At 40.0% G+C, this 23,098-nt stretch overlaps 1 protein-coding gene across 6 annotated transcripts in view; it reads left to right on the top strand.

Annotated features, from left to right (window-relative positions):
* Positions 1 to 23,098, top strand: part of ctnnd2b (catenin (cadherin-associated protein), delta 2b) — a 161,910-nt gene that overhangs the window by 32,359 nt on the left and 106,453 nt on the right. For 5 of the 6 annotated variants that reach the window (XM_029453413.1, XM_029453411.1, XM_029453414.1 and 2 more), the window contains one exon: positions 15,026 to 15,138. In XM_029453413.1, coding sequence (XP_029309273.1) covers positions 15,026 to 15,138 — 113 coding nt within the window. Of the gene's footprint in view, positions 1 to 10,845; positions 10,966 to 15,025; positions 15,139 to 23,098 lie in introns of those variants that run through there. The other variant, XM_029453415.1, reaches the window with a different exon arrangement.

Below are 23,098 nucleotides of genomic sequence, written 5' to 3'. Positions count from 1 at the left end.
CCTTAATTTTGTTTCAAATATTAATAAAAAAAAAACATATTTCTTTTCTGGTGATTCAAGCTCTTTTTGGTGCTAAACAAATCCAGCTCCCATATTTACTAAAGGAACACACCAAAGTTTGTGCCAGTAAAATGTAAGAAAGACTACATAGCTAAATTATTTTGGCTCATGCAATATGTATGTTCTTATTTAGAGGCACAAACACAGGAGGAGGGAATATAAATATATACAAATATCCACTGCACCTGATCTAACAGCAATGGCAATAACTGCAGCAGACAAAACTGCATCTGGAGTAAAATGACAGCAGTAAAGAGACAATGAATTATTCAAAATATTTTAGTAGTATATTTTAATTCAAAGCTGAAAAGTCTACACTGTCCCGGTTTCGTAAACACTCACCAGCACACACACAAGTATTAATCTGCAACACATAGTAAACATTACCCCTGCATCAGTATGTTGTCATACAGCACAAAGCATCAAAGTGTCTAAGTACAGCTTACAGAGCTGCTAACATGGCTGTAGACTCTTAACTCTATATTTGTGACCCATTTTAACTATGTATCTGTCCATTCTATTAGTATTTTGAACCGGACAAATACAGTTTTGGTCTTTTTGTGGGATTTGAAGGCCACAATTTTTTTTTTTTATTAACTTTGGTCTTATCTTTTAGAATGCGCTCCAAATATCGTTCCCCAGGAGCTCTCTGTTCAGCCCCACAAAGTACACAAGACATAACACCAGCAAGAACAGGAGCCTGCATTTCTCAAACATTATTGTTACCTTTCTGTTTCCCTGAGTGGCATTCTGCTTCAATAAGCATTTGTTCTGACTTTAAATGGCTCACACAAGCCAAGTCTTGCCTGGTTATAGACCTCTGTATCAAAATGTCTGACACAAAATGGCAATCCAGTCTCATAATCAGTCTACTGCAATATGGTTAAGGCAAATTCAATACTGGATTTATTTTTTTAAAACAATATCTAGTCAGAAACCCAGTCCTAGTCCCACTAATATTGGCTCATGCAAATCAGACGTGAAGCTTAGCATACTGACAAATTGAGAAATTGGGGTGTAAAAATGTTGCTCCTCTGAAGATAATTCGCAGTAGGCTTGGTAAATAATCCCCATTGTGATTTCCACTGCTCACAACTACCAGTTAGAAAGTTCTTTTTGACAAATACAGGACTACAGTCAACCGAACATGACATTCAATTACAATTTGCAAGGATAAACCCACAATGAAGGCAAAAGCTTATTGTCGTCCTCATTAGAAAGAGCAACCACAAGTTCTTGTTCTATTTATTCCAGGCTGCAAAGCACATTACATTACTGCTTCAAACTTAATTTCCCCTATGTTTGCTACGTAACCTCCCGCTGTGTTTTTACAAACAACAATAATAGTGCAACTTGCGTCAAACGTCAGATAGAAAAGAGATGTTGTTGCATTTACTGCTTCATCAGAGAAAGAAAACATGACAATGCATTCAAGGATGCGAAGATGGAAAGTTGGTGGAAATAGAGAAGACAACACATGGAGAAAAAAACACAAAGAAGGAAATATCACATCTAACGGTTATCAAATCTGAATGTGGTGTTTCTCTCAGGTCTGACCTGTAACTTGTAAGAATCCAAACTGAATGCAGGTCATTTTAAATTCTACCTTTATTTTCCCTGTAAACCTAATTAAACTAGTCTCCTCTCGCACCTACGAACACATCATTAAAGAAATACCGGTGAAGTGTTACCTGGGTCATTTTTTTAACTTATTTACATATTTTGGTGGCTGTCCACACTCCATTTTTAACACATTAGTTTCAAAGCATAAATACTTAAACATTCATTCCATTTCTGATCGGTGTATGTGAGATGAGAAAATACAGTAGTAATAGCTTTTTGAAAACAATCAGCCTTATGGTAATTGTACTCACTCTTCATCAATCATTAGGTTCTTTTATTGGTGCTTTCTTACAGCAGCCCTGCGATTAAAAAAACAACAGCTTTTCCTTCCCCTCTAGCCGCTACTCTCTTCATTTATTTATTAAGGATTAATTAAGATTTGCTTAGCATCGGCTACCTCATTAAATTACCAAATATAGTTCTCTTCAAAGTTCACAACAGAGTTATATTCATAGGAAGTGGTTTCAAAGTAGATCAAATATTTATTTTAGTTTGACTTCTTATGCAAGGGCGCATGTTGAAAAAGAAAAAAGTTGAATATTTAAAGGATGAGGAGGGAGGGGAGGTATGCGTGAGGAATTGTGTGTGCTTATGCTTTGTCTCCCCCCCCCCCCCCCCCTCTCTCTCTCTTCCTCTTGCTCTCTCTGGCATTTGAGAAAGACTTTACATTTTTGTTATTTCCAGCTGAAGACTCCAGGCACCAAAGTACAAATCAGACAATATGTCTTATTTCAGTTATGTAATGTAGCTGTATGTGAAAATGTGTCTGTTTAATTGCGTGTATGTGTGTGTCCATACTGAATAGACTGTTTGCTCAACCCGGCTCCGATAGCGACTGCCTGCCAAGCATTCTCACAAGTGGCAAACAGCCAAAGCCCCACCTGCTGGCAGCAGAAAGAAGTGTGGTAATGTGGTACAGAGTTACTTAGAAGTTAAGTGTGGATCAATGCATAACAAAAAAATCCTTGGTTATTGATCATTATCATCATTAAATTCAGGTCAGTGGCTAAATAGAATAGGTTGATAGGCTGGGGTTAGCCCCACTTGCAATTTCAAGTGCTCTGAGCATCCAGGACAGCGTGGAGTAATACTACACACTGTCAGGTAGGCCTACCTTCAGGCTGCTTAATGTAACCTAACTCTGCAAACTAATGTAGCCATTTAATGTTGGCTCCTTGGACTTGGAAGTAACGTAGCGCTCAGTTACTACTGTGGCAACGTCAGTAAGCTAGTTAGCCAGACATGCTAACATTTGCAGTTTAATTTAGATTCGATCAGAAGCTACTATGGGATCATGATTATATTATTCGATCCTATGTAGACAATCAACAATTAAGCCAAGATAGCCTAATATGGCATTTTGACATAAAACTATACCAATGACATTAATAAAAGTTCTGGGGGAAATGGGGAAAGCAGTAAAATTCCCCACACTGTATCTCAGTACAATCTCAAACCAAATCACACATATTTAGGCTATTCTTTGTGATCTTCTTTTGATAACTAATGTGCTGTTTTTCACTTAAATTCACTCCCCTGAAACTGTCTGGAGCTCCCCTGGGAAGGCCCGCCTCCCACTTAGAAAACCTCTGGATAAGATAAACGCACGGTTTAATTCATTCTTTTCATTTTAGCTTGTATTTTTGGTTTTGCAATGACACAAACAAAAAGACACACCCTTCAGACTCTTTAAATGCAGAATATTCATGTTCATAACTTTAACATGTAGAGAAATCCAAAGCCTGTCAGGCATTCTGAGCCTAGTTACAGTTGCTTTTGTCACAATATTGATGGCGAGATAAGTGGTCAAAAATATTGAGATATTTGATTTTCTCAGTATCGCCAAACCCTACATACATGTGGGTTTTTTTAATGGCTGTGAGCTGTGAGTGGATTGTGGTAGGGCTCGATAAGGGCCAATGGTTTCTTATATTTGGCAGCTCTCTCTCTGATACCTGCCACAGCAAGAAAGAAAATGGTTGACTGAAGATTGACAGGCAAGTGAGACTGAGATAAAATAAATGACTGTAGGGCGGTGGTCGGCTGCATGGGGAGCAAAGTTGCAGTGTGTGTGTGTGTGTGTGTGTGTGTGTGTGTGGGCTCCGTTGGGTTGCAGACTTGAGTTCACTGCTTGACTTTGAGTTCAGCCCTGTGAGTCATATTATGCAGTGAGCAGACGGTTGACACTACAAAGGAAAAGATACCATACTTTAAATTTGATGAGCTTAAGTTTAGTGGTAGCTGTTGATTATTTTATTACAGTCAAATGAAGAAAGAGACCAACGCTGAATTTCAACTCATGAAGAGTGAGCACTAAGGATTTATTTCTATGAGTTATATTTTCTTCTCTTTTCTTACCACATATACAGAGCTTTGTTTGGTGTATCCTTAAGGCAATACTCACATATTCCTGTCAGATTTAATCCTCAAAACTATAACTATTTCATATAACAAGGTCTCAAGACAACCCATTTCAACTTTTCAGAGCAACAGCAGTTTACGGAGATGTATTTTTCCCTTTTTCGTTTGTTAATATTTAAAAGCTTTAACTTTGCATCTTGGTTTCACACAGGACGAGAACACCAGTGTCCTGTGTTTTGTGTCCCATCCATCCCACCCGACCGCCACCAGATATGGAGTTTCTCGCTCTTTGTACTTCGTCAGCTGACTTCGGCCTTTGCTCCTGTTATAGTTTCTACAGTCGTCTTGTTGTATTCTGTCTTTCGGTGGTCAACCACGTGAATAGATGATAAAACCTACTAGCAGGCCCCTTCTGACCCACACCAATGAAGCTGACCACCACTGATAACGCCCATTTACTCAGCAGATAACATTCAAACTCGGTGAAGCTGTGTGATGGCCTAGTGGTCTAGTGGTATGGCTTCCAAACAGAACAATACCAGTTCAATACCAGGCTGCCACCATTGTGTCCCTGAGCAAGGTACTTAACCCTGAGTTGCTCCAGGGAGACTGTCCCTGTAGTTAGTTCACTGTAAGTCGCTCTGGATAAGAGCGTCTTTTGAATGACATGTAATAATGAAGGAGCCTAAAAGGTTATGCAGAATATTTCTGCAGAGTTAAATCAGCAGCCTCTCTCTAGTTGTTCTTGATCTTCTCTCTTATCTCACACTGTCTAAAGTAAAAGCTTATCTCTCACACATTTACAAAAAGTGCATATTAATAGCCATCCTTGATCAAAGTGTAGCTTCTGTGGCAGACTCATTTTCTTTGACATTTTTGAAAAATATACATAAGCTTCCAGCAAGAATAATTTCATGTTTTTTTTCTTGACTTCTTCCTTTTGTTGATTAGGCCCTTGTAAAGCAGCAGCATGTTGTATTGAGTTTAAGCATGCCATATTCTGCAAATACAGAAACATAATATAACATAGATTTATATTATTTTAGTATGAGAACAATTATGACTTCTAAGGGTAGTCTTTGAAATATTCTCCGTCAGTGTAGGGCAGTAATGGGATTACTTTTTTCAGTAGTAGGCCTATAGGGGATTGCAATTTAAAATTCATTAGCTACATTATACTGTAGTTACAAATCCCATTAAAGCTACATCACATTGACAAATCAGGGGTCGACATGTTGGCAATGGGCTGTACTTGGCGAGAGGTGGACTTTAGAAGTGGAAACTTACTTGGGCTGTGATTGATGATTTTCACAAGTACAGAAAGTTATTGCGGTTGGGATCGTGTCCACGTGCTTCAATGTATTCTAGAATCCAATCAGTCAGACAGTTTTCACTGAGGACACAAAGCTTTTATTGGACAGAGCTGCTGATTTTTCCTCATTTCCAAACAGCACCTGCAGATACAATGTGGTTTTTTTGGGGAGTACAATGTCAATCGGCAAGCTTTCCAGCAAAAGGCAATACACTGAGACAAAAATAACAAGGCCACAAAGTGTTTCGACGTGTTTAAAGCAACAGCGTCAAGAATGCTCTGGAGAACTTTTAACCTTTAGATGTTACCTCATATGTCATGACCGTGGGCTTTTAACAACCTCAAGCTTTTCATTTGCCCTGCATTTTGAATAAACAACTTTACCTGATGCTTGATGAACATCTTTTTTGTATTTTGCAGCACAATGAGCTCAACAAAGACCCCGTGCTCTGAATATTTTACAGTTGCTCATAATTCATTCCTCTAACTCTGTACTTAATCAGTTTCCGAGTTGTTGCTCAGGGGGGTGGAAACACAGACTGCGTTGAGGAGTAGAATTAAACCCCGGATCTACAGCCGCGGTTATCGGGAAACAAGACAAATCTGTCTGGTTTGGGAGGAACATTTAAGTAGTTTTGGTATCGGGAGAGCGCTAAATCTCCTTGAATCTGTCTTCCCCCTCACTGCTTTTCAGTCAGCTGAAGTTTTCTTTTCCTGTATTTCATTTCACTTCTCGGTCCCTGCTCCCCTGGGCTCCATCTTTCTATCACTCCCCACCTTCTCGTGTCGGCTTTTTTTTCACTCTGCCTCCGGGACAACTTTGTTACCAACTGGATGAATCTAGTAATCCGGCCTGAAACAATAGCTCCAGACAGCAGCGGTCTTAGCTATACAGCCACCGTGACATTTTCTCATTGAACGGGGGCCTCTTCTGAAACAACTAAATGCCAGGCGGACACCACGGGGCACAATTAGAACGTTTTTTACACTGGAGGGAGAGGGGGAGACGGCTACAGCTAGAACACAAACACACACACACACACGCACACACGCACGCACGCACGCACACACACACACACACACACACACACACACACACACAAACTGCAACTTTGCTCCCCATGCAGCCGATCACAGTCCTACAGTCATTTATTTTACTTTACTAATTGCTTTAATGGGGGTTTTAGGGACCAGCCTGTTCCTGTAAAGCTAGTGGCTTCACACTCTGTCTCCATTAATAGGCTCAGATTGGAGTCGAATCTTTTGTAATGCAATCAGTTGACAAGCACTTGATTGTAGAACCTGCTCATTAAGACATATTAATTGTTGTCCTTTTCACTTAATTGCTTATCAAGCTATGATTACTCACACACACACACACACACACACACACACACACACACACACACACACACACACACACACACACACACACGCACATGCACACCAATCTGTTAGACTGATATCGGCCAGTAAGTGGTTTCTGTCCACCAGTATGATGGAAGTGGTGATGTTGTAGTTGAGCAGTAGTCATATCTATACAACACCTGAGAGGACCACATCAGTGATTTTGCATAGTTTGGCTAATTTAATACAAATCACCTTCTTTGGATTCCATTTATTTCTTACAGTAGTGTGCAATCGATCACAATAAACATATAGTTTGGATAAAATTTTATCACCTAAAAGGAAGCTCCACCATTTTTACACATAGATGACTGTCTTACTCAGCTGCATGTGCAATGTTTTCTGTGGCGGCAGAGGAGCGTTGTCAAGTCCCAGAGAAAAACCTGTGGTGATGTTATCAGGATTATCTCCGTTTGATTTTAAATTTACAGAAACAGAAATAAAGGCTGCATTAGAAACAAAGGGCTTTTTGCAGCTTGACCCACACTAGGGTATTAAAGTCACGATTGTTTTTATTTTTTGAGTCCCCCAATTTAATGGAATTCCAACACTAAATTGCTGGAATACTCCTTTAAACTGCATTAACACAAACATATTATGTAAGGTTTCAAAAGTCCAATAATTGATTGTAATGCTTTATTATGGAAATCAAGCTTTTTCTGTTTTGTTCAGAATTCTTGGTGTCAAACTCTTGAAATACTGGATCCTACACTATACAATATAATGCAACTAATATCATCATTTGGTGTCAGCCTACCTGCTTAGTAAATATTTTTCAAACTCAATGTCCCAAGTTTATAACACTGGCTTTCTGTTACACATTTATAGATCTCAATCCTAAAAATAGAAGATGATAAAATGATCAAGGTTATTCTCTCAGACTTGACGAAGTATCCCCAGAGCCACAGAAGACATTATGAACCTCGTTACAAGGTAACTGAGCTTTATGTGTAAAATCTGTGAAATAGTCTTTAGTCAGTAGTCTGTGTACAAATTAATTTGCACAGACTTCCGAATTCTAGTAAAGGTATTCTGAGATACAGTAAAACTTTCTAAAATCCAAATAGTTTTACCCCAACATACTGCACACACACACACACACACACACACACACACACACACACACACACACACACACACACACACACACACACACACACACACACACACACACAGTCTGCATCCAAACAGCCGTCTAAATTGACCCAATCCAAATTTGGATAAGTAAATGGACGAGGCCTGGAGCTTTGCATGTATTTGCAAGGATGTAGTGATTGGTTTAGTTGGACTGTGGCATCCAGGGAGTGGCAAGTGGACATGTCAGAAAAAGGAAAGAAAAACAAGAAAACATTTTCACTGCACTGCTCGGTGCTTTAGGAAGCGACTGTGGCACCTGTTGGAAAGCAATGGGTTCAAAATGGGAGTCAGATTGCATCTGGGTAAGAGATAGTTCTGCATGTTTGTTTTTTATGTGAAGCTTCACTAATGTTTGCTTGCTTGAGGATTCTGTAAAGGATTTCATAAAAAATTAAATAACAATCCAAAATAGTTCTAGTGCCTGCTTGGGGCTAGTTCGGGAAGCACTGTAGAACTGTTAGTAACATGCTAGTTAGCCAGGACATGCTAGCACTAGCCAACCGCCATACTACTGTACACCAAGCTAGCTGGCTTGCTAAGTGACAGTTTGCAATTGAAATTATTCTTTAATTGGCTGGAATGTATACTTTTGGCAGAGGGAGGTTATATAAAAGTAGATGGTGCAACACAATTGATTTTATGGTTTTGTCTCCTTTGGACAGTTTGCTTTTAATCAATGGCTCGATTGTGTGTCAAGGTTGAACTCGACACAACAGATTTGCATTGAAATAATCCCTCCACTGATCTTTGCAATTCCTTTCAAACACACTGACAAAATGTTGACTGTTAAATGTTAAATGCCGGTCTGACTGGACCGTTACAGCACATTATGTTATAATTTGATTTAGGACTGCTAACGATTATTATCATTATCAATTTATCTCTTGATTATTTTCTAGATTAATCGATAAATCACTTGGTCAATAAAATGTCAGACAATATAGAGAAATGTCCATCCCAGTTTATCAGAGTTAGCCCTTCAAATATAAACTCATTAGGAAAATGTTAACTCAGGTAAAACTCAAGTGAGAAGTAGGGGTCATTTTCTCATAGACTTCTATACAATTGAACTTATTTCTGACAACAGAGGAGTCTGCCCCTGCTGGCTCTTAGAGAGAATGCAGTTTTAAGTTGCTTCCACATTGGCTTCATGCTTTACAGCAGGGGTGGGGAACCTTTTTCATGTCAAGGGCCATTTTCTTTTACAACATCCTTGGAGGGCTGTACTAATTATTGAACTCATAACCTCTGCAAAAACTTTTTAAGACACAGCCCATTCATTTCACCTTTCTTTTATGCTGTGCAAAAAAGCAACCTTTTTATCCATGTGTCTTTCTGTTTTATCAGAAAATAATCCTTTATTAGTCCCACAACGGGGAAATGTATCTTGCCACAGTAAAAAAACATATGAAGTAAAAAGGCAGAACACAATAATTAAATAGAATAAAAAATAATATAAGTACCAAGTGGTTGATAGAAAATAAAGTGAATATTGTAAATGGCAGTGATAATTGCACAGCAGTGGTGGAATCGTTTGTTCTTGGTGTGGTGGTCTACCTTTCTATCTTTCCATGTTGTTATGTTACGCTCTGGAGAGAGCTGCTTGTTGGGCCAAACTCAGCCGAAGAGCGTTAACTTTATCCAAACGCACTCGTCCTTTCAGCTTGTGAAGTTTGGCATGTTTCGTACAGTAATGACGCTTGAGATTATTTCTCCTGGAAAGTGACATTCCGCATCCACCTTTCTCTGTTTTACACTCGCCATGCTGCGTTCGCTGATGTCAACGACAGTCTCGTTTAAAATTGAAGTTTTTTGACATGACGTGACCACATGATGACACGTTCTGCTCGTGTTGTGTTCAAGGACCAGGTCAGTCGCCCATTTAAAATATTGGCGTCTAGTTTTTTTTGCTAGTGGATTTTATTTGCATGCGTTTTACGAATTATCTCGAGGGCCGGATCAAATGGTCTCGCGGGCCGTATACGGCCCGGAGGCCGGAGGTTCCCCACCCCTGCTTTAGACCCTGAGCTTGCCGCTTGAATCCACTGATCTTGGCAATTACATTGGAAATAACTGATTTCACTCTAAACGTTGGCTGTAATAAATGCCGGTCTGACTGAAACCTTAAAGCACATATTAGGTTATGATTTATTTCTTAACTAGAGGAGTAGCATAGTTTCACTTTGCATCGTTCACATTCTCAGTCTATGCAAATAATAGCAGCCAATAGCCAATAATTCTTGACAGGCCACAGCTGTGCGCAGATTAGGCATATGTTTGTGTGTGTGGTTGAACTTACTTCAACTAATGTACTATTGTGTGTGTGTGTGTGTGTGTGTGTGTGTGTGCGTGTGTGTGTGTGTGTGTGTGTGTTTGCGTGTAGGTATAAGTATACTATTTTGAGTGTGTGTACCTCCCTCCATCTCGCCTCCTGTCCATCTTCTTTCACTCCCGCCCCCCTTCTCCTAAAATCGGCCCTTGCTTTTCAGTGATGGTGGCTGGGGGGAGAGGGAGAAGTGCAGATGGTCTAGTCAGAGAGAGAGAGAGGGAGAGAGGGAGGGAGGGAGAGAGGGAGAGAGAGAGGTAGGGTGAGAGAGGCAGAGAGTGACCGGCGAGCGGCGGGCTTTTTTGGCAGGGTCGGCCGGTGGGAGGGCCCATTGTGATGCAACGTTGCATAAATAATGACACGGGGCTTCTGAATGCTCCGTTGCCATGGGGACCTTTGTGCCTCAGTGAACACTGTGTGTGTGTGTGTGTGTGTGTGTGTGTGTGTGTGTGTGTGTGTGTGTGTGTGTGTGTCATGGCCCCCGAGGAAGGAGAGAGAGAGACAGAGAGACAGACAGAGAGAGAGAGGGGCTGAGTTGCAGTCAGCTCAAGTGACACTAGAGTCTCTCTCTATGTCTTTCTTCCTGTCCCTCTATCACTTGCTGTGTTTGACCCAGGACAGATGAGTGTTTGGAGGAGGGAGAGGGAGTGTTGTTGTTGCTTTTTGACCAGAGGGGAGCAAAGAAAAGCGGGATACTCTGTGAAATTGTGTCTCTCTGCGAAGCATGGTCCATGTGAAGGTATGTGTTGTCCCTACTTACTTAATTATTTCTCTTTTTTCCCTCTTTTTTCTTCTTTTTTTGCCGCTTTTTTAGTACTGTTGATTTTTCAGAATACATCCCATCATGGTCTCTGCCTGTTCCTCTGCAGTAACAGGTGTCTGCCTGTCAGCCCTGAATTGGAGGGAGAAGTGATCGGAGGGACAAGGGGGGAAAAAGAGGGAGCTTTTGTTTGGATGTTTTCAATAAGCCTTCCAACTGAATTCTCACGGCTCGCCATCCAGCTAGTTAGTCAGCTCGCTTCAGCCTCTGCTCTCAGCTGCAGGAGCGCCAAAGAAGCACACAAACAAAGAAAAACACAAGCCTTTCCTCTTCTCCTTCATCTGCTCTGCAGATGTTGCTGTGAAGTTCGTTGTTTTTTTCTCGGTTTTCTTGTCTCTACATCAGCTGATGTTGGTTGGATTGATTTGATTGAAACAAGTGAAATCCCACAAGGAAAAGCTAGTAGTTTTCTTGCACACAGTGTTGTTTTGAGATGTAAAAAGTGTAGATTCTTAACTCTGTGTGATAGATTTTCTTGCTGCTTTCTAGTAGCTTTGTAGCAAGTAGCTGGTTTGTATTTGCATCAAAAGACTGCAGCTTTTATCTTCAAATGAGCCTTTCAGCAACGCGATCATAGACACTAAAATCATCCATGTGTTCTTTGCAGATGATTGGATCCTTGCTTAATCTTTAATATTGTGATGATTGATCATAGGCCATGCACTACTATAAAGGTGTTATTTTTATACATTTCCAAAATGATTTATTATCAGCTCAGTAAATACAGCTAACTAAGCACACCTGATTTAGTCAGGTGATTCTTTTTACTATTTCTGTTGAGCAGCTATATTTTCATCCGCAGTGCGGTGTAAACACATCGATGTATCATCATGTTGAAGTTGGAAGTCTGCATGTTGCTCTCACAGTATTCACACTTGAGAGATTTCACAGCTGTGTGTGTGTGTGTGTGTGTGTGTTTGTGTGTGTGTGTGTGTGTGTGAGCATTACTGCATGTTAACATCAACAGACTGTTCTGCATTCATAGGATTTTCCACTAACAGAAGTTGCTTTTTGTCATTTATAGCAGTTGTGTTGATTGGTAGTTGCACAAAGCACATAAAACAATACTTCACCCACAAAATGACCAATGGTATATAAATCACTCACCCCATGTTACTTTGAATTCTGTAATGAAACATTCATTTTCTCGCATGCCTCCACGGTGAATGAAGAATAAAAGAAATGAGAAGAATCTTGATAAATTGAAGTAATTGGGGGCCGCGTTTAACAACAGCAAAACTATATCAAAAGATCAGTTTACAAACTTAGCATCAACAGTGTCAAAGTATCAAAGTTTATTAAATAATAAGGTTTTGGTGAAGTACGTGTGTTTGGGAAGTAGTGAGCGTACGACTGGATAAATGAGACTTAGATTATACTGCACATGTTGCTGTTGTTGAACGCACCCCCAATTTACTTCAATTCATCAAGACTTTTAGCAGTTTTTTAATTCTTTGTTTATCATGGAGGCGTGCGATAAAAACAAAGTTTTCTTCAAGAACTAAAGGTAACACGGGGTGAATGATTGATATACAACTGGTCATTTTGTGGGTGAAGTATTCCTTTAACTGTATCATAAAGTCGATGGGAAACATTGTATAACCCTGGCACTTTTAGTGGGACTGTATATATATCCACTTAATGTCACCGCAGCAGATTTATGTTGTGTGTTCTCATGTGAGTCTATAAACTGTGTGCACAATCTGCAAAATCCATCCAAATGCATTTATATCTGTGTATGCTTCTGTGCAAGCGTGCATGCACGCCGATACACGTGCACAGGTGCAAATGTATGAAGGAGATGTTTCTACATACGCGCATGTGTCCGTATGTGTGTCCAGTTACTATTAATGTCAAGAAGACGGTGGATAATTACAGTGAAATTTGCTATTTGATTTGTTAACTTATTACACTAATGATTCATTATAATCAAATTGTATCATTATGGTGGGAAGCCTGGAGTTGCCTCAGGCATCATCAGGCGTTTAATCTCCCACGGACCAGTTCTGCTCTCCGTCTGTATTCTTAAAATGAAAATACACTTTGTGTCATCACTATTAATAAAATTAGTTAAAAGTTTCTTCTTCCTGGGAAATGTTTTAGTTTCTGTTATATTTTGAGGGTATTTTAAATGTTAAAATTATTCTAGAGGGAAACCGTGTCTTTGCAAACAGAGCAGTTTGACTTTATTTGCTTTTAATGTCATGCATTTGCTTTCTGAAAGTAGCTTAATTTGGCTTGAAAATCTACAAGGGTTCAGATTCATATATCCAGCAGGCCATTTGTCATGCACATTTACTGTTTGAGCGGTAAAGCGTGTTGTAGAGTGTCTTATTCCCCTTATAAGACAGATGAGAGAAAAAGCAATACATGTACAGCATGTGAGCTTGTGTTACTTCAAAATCCTCACACACAGAATAGCTGTCGTAACTCTAAACTTCAGCAATTGACCATCAAACCAAATTAAATATATGAAAATCCATCAGATTGATATTCAGAATTTATGGCTTTTATGTGAGCTCAGATCTCTTTCAGAATAGCTCCTTAGTTTTCAAATGCTGACTGGGGAACATTGATAGATTACATCTCCTGTTCTGACATGATTTATTTTAATTCCATCAATTTTATTATCTGGAAACCCACCAGAAAACTCATTTTAGGACCATTGCACCAGTGTGTAGGTATTGTGTGCTCTTCACTTGATTTGAAACTATCTACAATCCAATTAATGAATTAGTTTTCTTGTTTTCTTTGCACAAATGGTGAAATCACTAAGGCTACGTTTAATCAGCTGTAATGATTGTAGCAGCAGACACAAATACTATATAATCAGCCGTTTATGTATCAGTTAATTGGTAGTGACAAATAACACATTGAACAGCATAAATTAGGCATAAAAACAATGAAATAACTGCTCATAAGAACAGCACGCATACATAAGTGATTTAAGAGATCTTGTTACATTCACCAATTTTGTTGTGTTTAGTTTTTTCTGAACAGATAATTTAGCTGTCCACATAGAATTTTAATTCTCAAAAATCAAAACAGAACTACCAGAGTTTTTGTCATGATATGACAGTAGATGTTAGGAAAATGTTCGCTGGTCAGGTGATTACAGACATGCTGTTGCAGAACAGGCAGCCTTACATAAAGCAGTTTGCAAATGAATCTCTCAAACGCACATCTCAAGATGAAATTAGAAATTTAGGTTTGTGAAGTTTAAAGATTTGGTGAATCAGACTTGGAACAATTGTACGAGCGAGGCTCACCTAAAAACAGTAAGAGAGATTTATAATGAGCATTTATAAATGCGTTTCCCATCCACCTGTTTTTATGCACATTTTCTATTTGGTAAGTGCACATTTTAGAGTGACGAGTGAATGAACATCCAGCAGTATGGTAACAGAGCTTCTCCATGTGACTGACAACCTCCCCCATCCCTCCCTTCAAAGCAGCCACCACGTGGTAACAGGAAGATGCAAATCCATACAGTTAGAGTGCATTTGTCAGGCAGTCATCATACTGTAAAAGTGACTGTAAAATTGATCATAAATATTTAAAAGTGTCGTGTTGCTGATGCATAAATATAAAATAAAATGTGTACTTAAAATATAAATGTACTTTATATAAATAACATATATACACTCTATAAAATATATACATTTAAAAACCTTTCACAAGTTTCCTAGTCGCAGAATAACAAATGTCACATTTGTGATGGCTATAGTTTGGAGTCACTGCTTTGCTACATATCAAACTCTTCTCAGTGAATATTTGGCAGTGTGAAACTGCCAGACACAGTGATGTGACACTGTTCACCCACCACAGACGGCAGAGTCCATTTCACAACAATTAAAAATGTGTCAGAGACAACGGGGCCAAAATAATGTTCAGGATAGCTGTAAATGTGACAGTAAATAAACAGACATAATGTTCTCTCTCTCTCTCTCTCTCTCTCTCTCTCTCTCTCTCTCTCCAGGAGTTGCAGTTTGAACGTCTGACCAGGGAGCTGGAAGCCGAACGACAGATTGTTGCCAGTCAGCTGGAGAGATGCAAGCTTGGCTCTGAGACCGGAAGCATGACGAGCATCAGGTGTGTTTGTGTGTTTGTCTCACACCTGTCAGATCTTCTATACACTCTACCTGTGTGATTCAGCTGTGCTCCGGCAGGTGAATGGCTGTACAGCTGGTCACATTAGAGGTGCACTTCTTGATTTGTTTCCAAAATGATTGAAACCGCAGTTCAGAAGCACTGTTGTTTTACTTTAGAGGTCAGAGAGATAGACAGAGAGAGATCTTCCTGCATTTCTCTGGTGCACCAGATCGTGTTCCTTTCCCTCTTTACCCACATACTTACTTACTAAAGCTGCAGCATGTATAATATAGTTGTTTTCTTATGAATTCACACAATTAACACATATCAAAGTGAAAGAAATACATACATCTAGTGGCTCTAGCTTCCCCTTTGCCTGACTATTCAAATGAGTTATGTGTAGTATTTATCTTTAATAAGTAATTGCTCTAATTTGGAGACATAGTAATGTGAGTTTCATTTGTAAGTCGGATATCGGAACTGGGAATGACTGTTTGGTGCTGAGAAGGTAGCGTACAGTAGGTTTATCAGAGCTTTTTCAATGAAAAAAACTTCCTGAAACAAAAGGCAATGAGAGTGAACCATAGCAGTAAACTTGCCCTACCTAAAACCAAAACAATGGGCTCAAAGATGAAACTGAGAATTTCAGACTTGTGTGTTTTGGGTTTGGGACTATGAGCGACCCCTTTCATGTTACCTGTAGTCATTTGAATCATTGGTATTATAGAAATACTGATTGATGCAGCTTTAAAATAATATACACAAAGCTATCATATTACTAACTCTGCAACTATGCGGGTATGACCACGCAACATCATGGATAGTCCATCCACTAAAATTTTATTTAACCAAGGAGATTATGTTGCCTCCAGAGCAGCTTTACCTCATTAAAAAGAATATTTTAATGTTTTATAACACAAAAGAACAGTTTTTCCTTATCAAGTTTTTATGCACTTTAGCTGACTTCCTTTTAAGAATGTTATCCCTCTTCTTGCTCCTCAATACCTCTTATATACCTGATTATAAGTGTAAGGTGTGCTTCAAGAAAGGATATAGATCTGTCAAAAACTCACTGGCAGAAGTTTATTGACGGGATCAGGTTGCAATCCTGAATCTCTTAACTGCACATTGACTACACATACTGCAACACCTTTAAGCTTAGAGGCGCATGAGGAAAGTATCACGATCACTTTGCGGCAGAAGGATTTGAACTTGAAAGAAATCTGACTTTGATTCCTGCAGTATTCATCAGGATTTAATGATTTAGTGACTAAGTAATGATCATATACAGTAAATAATGCTTCATTATGTATTTTTATAGAACCTGTATTAAAGTATTATAGCCAAAGATTTCATACTTATCATCAACATTTGTTTTTGCGAGTAGCATTGACCATACACAGACATGACCTTATCTCTTTAAATCTCACTAATTTCCTCATTTTGTCAGGTTTAATTAGGTGTGACAACAGATCCCAGAATATCTCTTTTTTTTCAGAAGTAGAGAGAAAAATGACGGTCTCGTGTCAAAATCGTGCCAGACTCAGAATCAGTGTAACACTCCGGATCGATCAAAGCCGCTGATTTTGAATGTTGGCTCAGGTCTAATATCACAAAGCAAATCCTCAGCTTTGCAAACAAGACACGCTATTAATTGTCCATTAAAAACGGCAATTGCTTCTCACAAAGAACCAAACAATGTGCAGCTGTCGCACGAGTCCATTGCTCTGCTCAGGGCCTTCTTTCTTTGTGTGATGAGAGGAAGTAAACTCTACACAATGTGAAGAGACTGTCATATAATCTGTTGCTGATTGAGTTTGGACCCGAGCTTGGTCTCTGAGCTCAAAGAACACATTCTACACATACCATACTAGTCCCAATGTGATAACAGCACTCCTGACACAATAATAGTAACGCATTTAGCCTGCTTCTCAGGACAATGTAACAGGATTAAAGCATCTGTCTCACTCTCTCTCTCATACACGCACACAAGACACAAACAATCCATCATCTTTTCTCCTCTTTGATTCCGTTAAGTGAGCGGGGATTCCGTCCGTCTCTAACTAATTACTCATCTGCCTGCATTGTAATTCTCGTTTCAATTTAGGGGGTGGACCAACAAAGGGCAGAAAGATGGTCTAAAACCGATTCATTCACGAGTCTAATTAACTGCCGATGAATTTAGCTGCTCAATGCTGTCACAGGGCTGCATTGAGGGCCCCCATTTAAAACAGCAGCAACATGGGAGATGGAAGAGGTGTGGAGTAAAAAACCTTGTCTTCCACTTCATCACCCAGCTGCACACAGATTAAATAAAGGCTGCTATCTTCTTGCTAACTTGATTAAATGGGTATATTATTTAGTGATGAGCAGAGTGTCTTGTGATTTACGTCTTCCCTTGCTTTGTATAGGCCGTCCATTTTGTTTGACTTGGAGGTAATTGCCAAATGGACAGATGGTTTGGCATCCAACAAGTCCAACATGGCAATATACAAAAAGTTTGTATAGTATTGTTGCTGTTCTGAAATAGTTTTAGTCACCGATGCTTGTCCCGGCAAACAAAAGGGGCAACATTTAATCTGCAATAACAAGAAGTTTACAGAAATGTATCTTGGTAGCATTTTTGGCAAAACCTATTGACACAGTGCACAACAAATACATAAGGAGCTTCAGCAGCTTAGTGGAAGTAACACTATAGGCCTATTTAGATAGTCGCAGTGTTTATTCCTTTTGTCATTTTGGTGTACAATGTACTTTGGCTCTAGAAAATAAATAGCTTCGTTTTGTATGTTCCTTTTATTTTTCGCTGTTTTGTTTAGCTAGGTTAGCATAAGTAGCCTATGTTAGCATGTCCAAAATGCATTTTGGCTGGTGGAGTCTTTTGTTTTCCTCTTTAGCAAGTTCTGTAAGATGATAACAGCTCAAATGTTTTGTGAATTTACCATGTTCTGTATCCAGGTTGTCCAGTTGCAGTTTGGGACAATGCGGGAATCACCACTAGCATTACTTGCTGCTAGCTACCATTTCTCACTCTAATTCAATACACTCTGATTAATAGGCTACATCACATTAGGTAGCTTGCGCTTTCAGTTGCCTCGCATAGAAAAGTAACCAAAAGGAAGTTACTTCATTTCAAAATGCTGAATATGGCCAAATACTGTAAGCTAACAAAACAATGCACCAGTATTTTTTACCAAGTCGCTTTTTATACATCCTGTAGGCTATTGTTTGTAACTGATAAAGCTGTAGGCCTATATCCCAGTTACTGTACTTTGGCTTTCTGGAGAACAGCATTAACTAAGCATGAAACTGGAAAAGTTCCACTTACTAGCTTTTTTCCTTTGAGTTTGTTTTTTAGCCTATATTAGGCTTGTTTCTTCTCAACTCATAATTCAAATGGTCAAGACTGATCAACTTAATGACTTATCTCTTTAAAGTCCATTAAACAGTACATTACATGTATAATTTGGAGGATGATACTATCTGGATGCCAGGAAGCATGTATTAGTGTTTCTTTGAAAACTCCTTCACAGACAGTCTATTGGCTTTCCCAACTGAGCAGCTCTAGTTTCTACTCCCAAGTCTAGTCTCGCATAGCCATACCTATCTCCACCGCGCTGTGTAAGCAGTGGAGAAAGGTCTGGATGCATCCATTATCATTCTGCCATAGGGGAAAGAAACACTCTGGCTTGTTTTTATTTGTTTAAACCAATTACACTTAGCACAGGAAGCAGCGATGGTGCCCTGCAAAATAGATAGATAGAGAATGCCGCGTGAAATATGCTGCCAATGGCAGTGTTATACCCATAGTCTACATCCAGTGAGTCAGACTACTCCCAGACAAACCACAGGTAGTTGTTAATCATAGTATGCCTAGATATAATATAACCAGTGTTGTTATGACCAGGGACAATGCATTGACTGTGGGTTTCTTTCAGACACCTTGGCTGATGCCTGCGATAGATAGAAAGTAGCAAAACAATAGAGGATAGGATTGTGTAACTGTGTTTAGTGTGGCTTGTCACAGGCTTGCCCTGAATAAATTGAGAAGAGGAGAGAAAATAAAAACTCAGAGTGTCCTTGGAACTACTGAAAATACAGATTTAATTGTGTCACAAGAATGGAGTCCCCAAAACCAATTGATATGTGAATCATGCACCAAATGTCCAGAGTCTTTTTTTCAGTTAGAAGTCCTTTCAATTGACTTTCTTTGTCTTTAATACTTAGATTTGACAGCTCTATTAAGTAGTAAGCACCTGAAATAATGGCAATCTGTCCCCAGATAGACAGACAGGTTAAACCACAGGGAAGTTGAATTGAGAATGACTGTAACGTGCAGCTGTGTAGCTGTGAGGGGGCTGGAAGTTCAGGAATCGGCTCCTGTTGTGTTATGGAAGATAAAGACTTTTCAGAAGTGCTAATGAGATCTTCAGCTCGGCCTTTGTTTCCAGTTTTAATCAGTCACCACAGGTCACAGTGTCTACCACGGCATATGCTGCTGCTTTATCGCTTCAAAAAGCACAAATCCACTGTGTGAATGTGTATGTGGCTCTATCAGTCAAACAGAAACAATGTTTTTGTCTGCGGAAAAAAGAGTGTGATATACGTTGCCTCATTAGTTAAAGGACCATTCCGCCACAAATTTCAAGGTTGCAATTGATACTTTGGGGGTTCTTGTGGGCTTTGACTACATACAAGGCTTAAATTAACAAAGGGAATGGTAAATTACTATGCATATGATCATATTGTACATGGCAGTGTTCTCCATTGACTCACTATTATTTCCAATGTGTCACTTAACCTCAATTACCAACAGCATCCTCTCACTCAAGTCTCGTCAGCAGTTGAAATCAATGCTCTTTATGTTGACGTTGACGATAACTTTTGCATTACGGAGGAGCTGCTTGGTCTTAGGAGTCTAAAGGGCACAACATAATTCAAGCACGAGGACTTTACCACAGAGAATGTAAAGCTTTCCTGTCTGATGTCGATGCTGAATACGGGGACGTACTCTACCGTTCTGATGTGCGCTAGGCTGAGTCTCGGCTCCGTGCTGCAGCCGTTTTATTCCCTGAAATCAGAAATCGATCTGTTTTTGAAAAAGAAGGAGCGACCTCTTCATGAGCTGAGAGACCCTCCATGGTTGGCTGACCTGTTTAGTTGATCTTACTGGTCATCTCAACACTGAACAAGAGCCTACTGCGCACATGAAAGCATTCTGTGTGAAGCTCCGTCTCTTTGAGACACAACTACGCAACTTCAATGTTGCACACTTCCCCACTCAAATATGTGAGCAAACATTTTCTGTTAACTCTGAACAAAAGCAGGTTGAGAACCAAAATGAGCGACAGCATCTCTGTGATGTCCTTCGTATCTCAAACACCAAACTTACTCCTGACCTGCAGCATCCTTCAGTCCAAAGTGCAGCATCACTGCTCCCACTGAGTGCAACACTGTTCCCACTATAGGAGAGTTAAAACATATATTACACAGTATTCATGCTAATAAGCTCAATTTTTCAATAAATTCAGTCAAATAAAGTTTCTAACGTTAGAAAATGTTAACAAGCCCAATAACTTATTTGTTTAACAAGCTTGAGATATATCCATCGCCATTTCCCTTCATTCCCCCCACCTCCCCCTAATATACCTCAAAAGTATGAGTGGCCCATCCCTTCGCATATTTTTCTGTATGTGGCCCTCAGTGAAAAGATTTTGGACACCCCTGGTTTAGACAATATTTCTATCATATTGTGCTTCATATTTCACTGACAGAGTAACATGTGGGACAAGTATATCACATATGTGATATACTTGTCCCACATGTTACTATTAGCCAAATTAAATTGCTAAAATACCTTATTCCAGAGCTGTTAGGACATTAGCCAAACCTTTTGTTTTGCCTGCCATTGCTGAAGTTTTCCTTTGTCCTTCCCCCTCTAGTCGTCCTTTTGTTATTCAGTTTCCCTATCATTCACTTTTAAAGTCTCTTTGTCTTATTAGCTCACTCTCTCTTGTCTTTTCACATTTTTTATAATCTGCCTGTTTTAATTTCTCTTCACCAGCTTTATCTAACCTCTCACTAAGTTGTCAACTGTCTGATTCAAGCACAAGCTCAAGGTTGTCAAAACAGTATGGTTATTATTTTGAGCTCTGTCGCAGCCTCCGTTGGGTTTGGTTGCACCAGTCAGGTGCCTTGCTTAGAGTATAGTTTTGGAGTGTTTTTAAACCAATCCTGGAGCGGTAGGTTGACTCTGAAGCCCAGCTAGATCATGGCTTAGCAATCTCTCTTTTGGAAGTTACAAGTAAAGTAATTTGATTGAAAGTAATTTGTCCTTGATTGTGAGCCAAGAAATATGACAAGGGAGAAAAGACCCCAGAGAACAGGAGTAGTACTGTATCTCTATATGTTCTGTGTTATCTGTGTAGGTGTTCCTCACTCTGTCTAGTGTTTACCTGCTCCCTGGCTACAGTCCCTTTATCTAATCATCCGAGTGGACCTCTGACAGCGAGCACATACCCAGTACAGACATCAGAGCTCTGGTGGCACCGCGGTGGCCACTCCACTCTGCTGGCCGAGGAGTAGCCTCCTCCCAGGGTGGGCTATTTGTCTGCCTCTTTTGGCTGTGCATATTTGCGACATTTGTCTGGTAATCGGATGCCGGCTTGTCTGGCTGCTTAGTGGTGTGTGTGTGTGTGTGTGTGTGTGTGTGTGTGTGTGTGTGTGTGTGTGTGTGTGTGTGTGTGTGTGTGTGTGTGGCTACACAAGCATTGGCTGTAACCACAGCACCCGGTGAGACCCACCTCCGCTTGTCTGGTGGGAAAATGCGACCTGTCTAGTGAGGGCCCATTACCCAGAAACTGTCGGGGCGCTCAGCTGCTGTGTCTGACTAATGTCTGAATAGTCTTAAGAATTTGAAGTTTATTGTTTGTTATTATATTATATCAGTTGGAGAAAATGTCTTTAAATGACCAACCAACCAACAGGAACGAGGACTAAAAAAACAACACCTGAAATGTGGTCCTTTTTCTTTAACTCATTAATAACATCAAAGAGAGCTCTCCATCTTGTATAAACGGATCACCTGATACACAATTTTACCATTAAATTAGGTTCCTTACTGCATAATAACTTTGCAGAAAGAAAGCTAATTGAATCAAAACTGGCTCCATCTCATCAACAGATTACATCCCATAAATCACATTCCCATAGGCAGTCTAATGAGGCTATAGCCCTATAGAGAATGGCATTATCCCCACCCTAGCCCTATAAAGAAACTATGAAACTAAATCCTACTGCTGTTTCTGCCATTCCCCAGTTGCCATAGCAACCGTCCATGCAGTAGAATCACCTGTTGCTCGTGTCATGCAAGGTGTACGTAACTAAGTGAGCTGTTATATTTATTTTATTTTAGTTTGCTTTGGTATGCTAGCAGCATGAGAAGAATGCATCTTTTCAACATCACACAACCTCGAGAGGGTGAGGGTGAGGGAGAGAGAGGGTGAGGGTGAGGGTGAGAGAGAGAGAGAGAGAGAGAGAGAGAGAGAGAGAGAGAGAGAGAGAGAGAGAGAGAGAGAGAGAGAGAGAGAGAGAAGAGAGAGAGGAGAGAGAGAGAGAGGGTGCGAGAGAGAGAGGGTGAGGGAGAGGGAGAGGGTGAGGGAGAGGGAGAGGGAGAGGGAGAGAGAGACCACCTGTGACAGACTACAGTAGCTCCTCCGGTGCCACTCTCTCCTGCCAGGGCTGTTAGAGATGTTAACAAGTCTTGTTTCAAGCTCTACTCCCCTTTGAATAGCGTTTCTCATCGCACCACCCCGAGGTTTGGTTAAGGTTGGCTTGAGTTTAAGCGTTGCACACAACGTCTTGTTGCGGTTAGGGCTGAGGTTGGGTTCACACAACGTCTTGTCATGCCTTTCATTTTTCAGTCATTTTCCAATTTCTCCAAAGTTGGCTTTTGTCTATT

Source organism: Cottoperca gobio, chromosome 17 (genome assembly GCF_900634415.1).
Source record: "Cottoperca gobio chromosome 17, fCotGob3.1, whole genome shotgun sequence".
Classification (NCBI taxonomy): Eukaryota; Metazoa; Chordata; class Actinopteri; order Perciformes; family Bovichtidae; genus Cottoperca; species Cottoperca gobio.
This window is presented reverse-complemented; position numbering and strand designations above follow the sequence as displayed.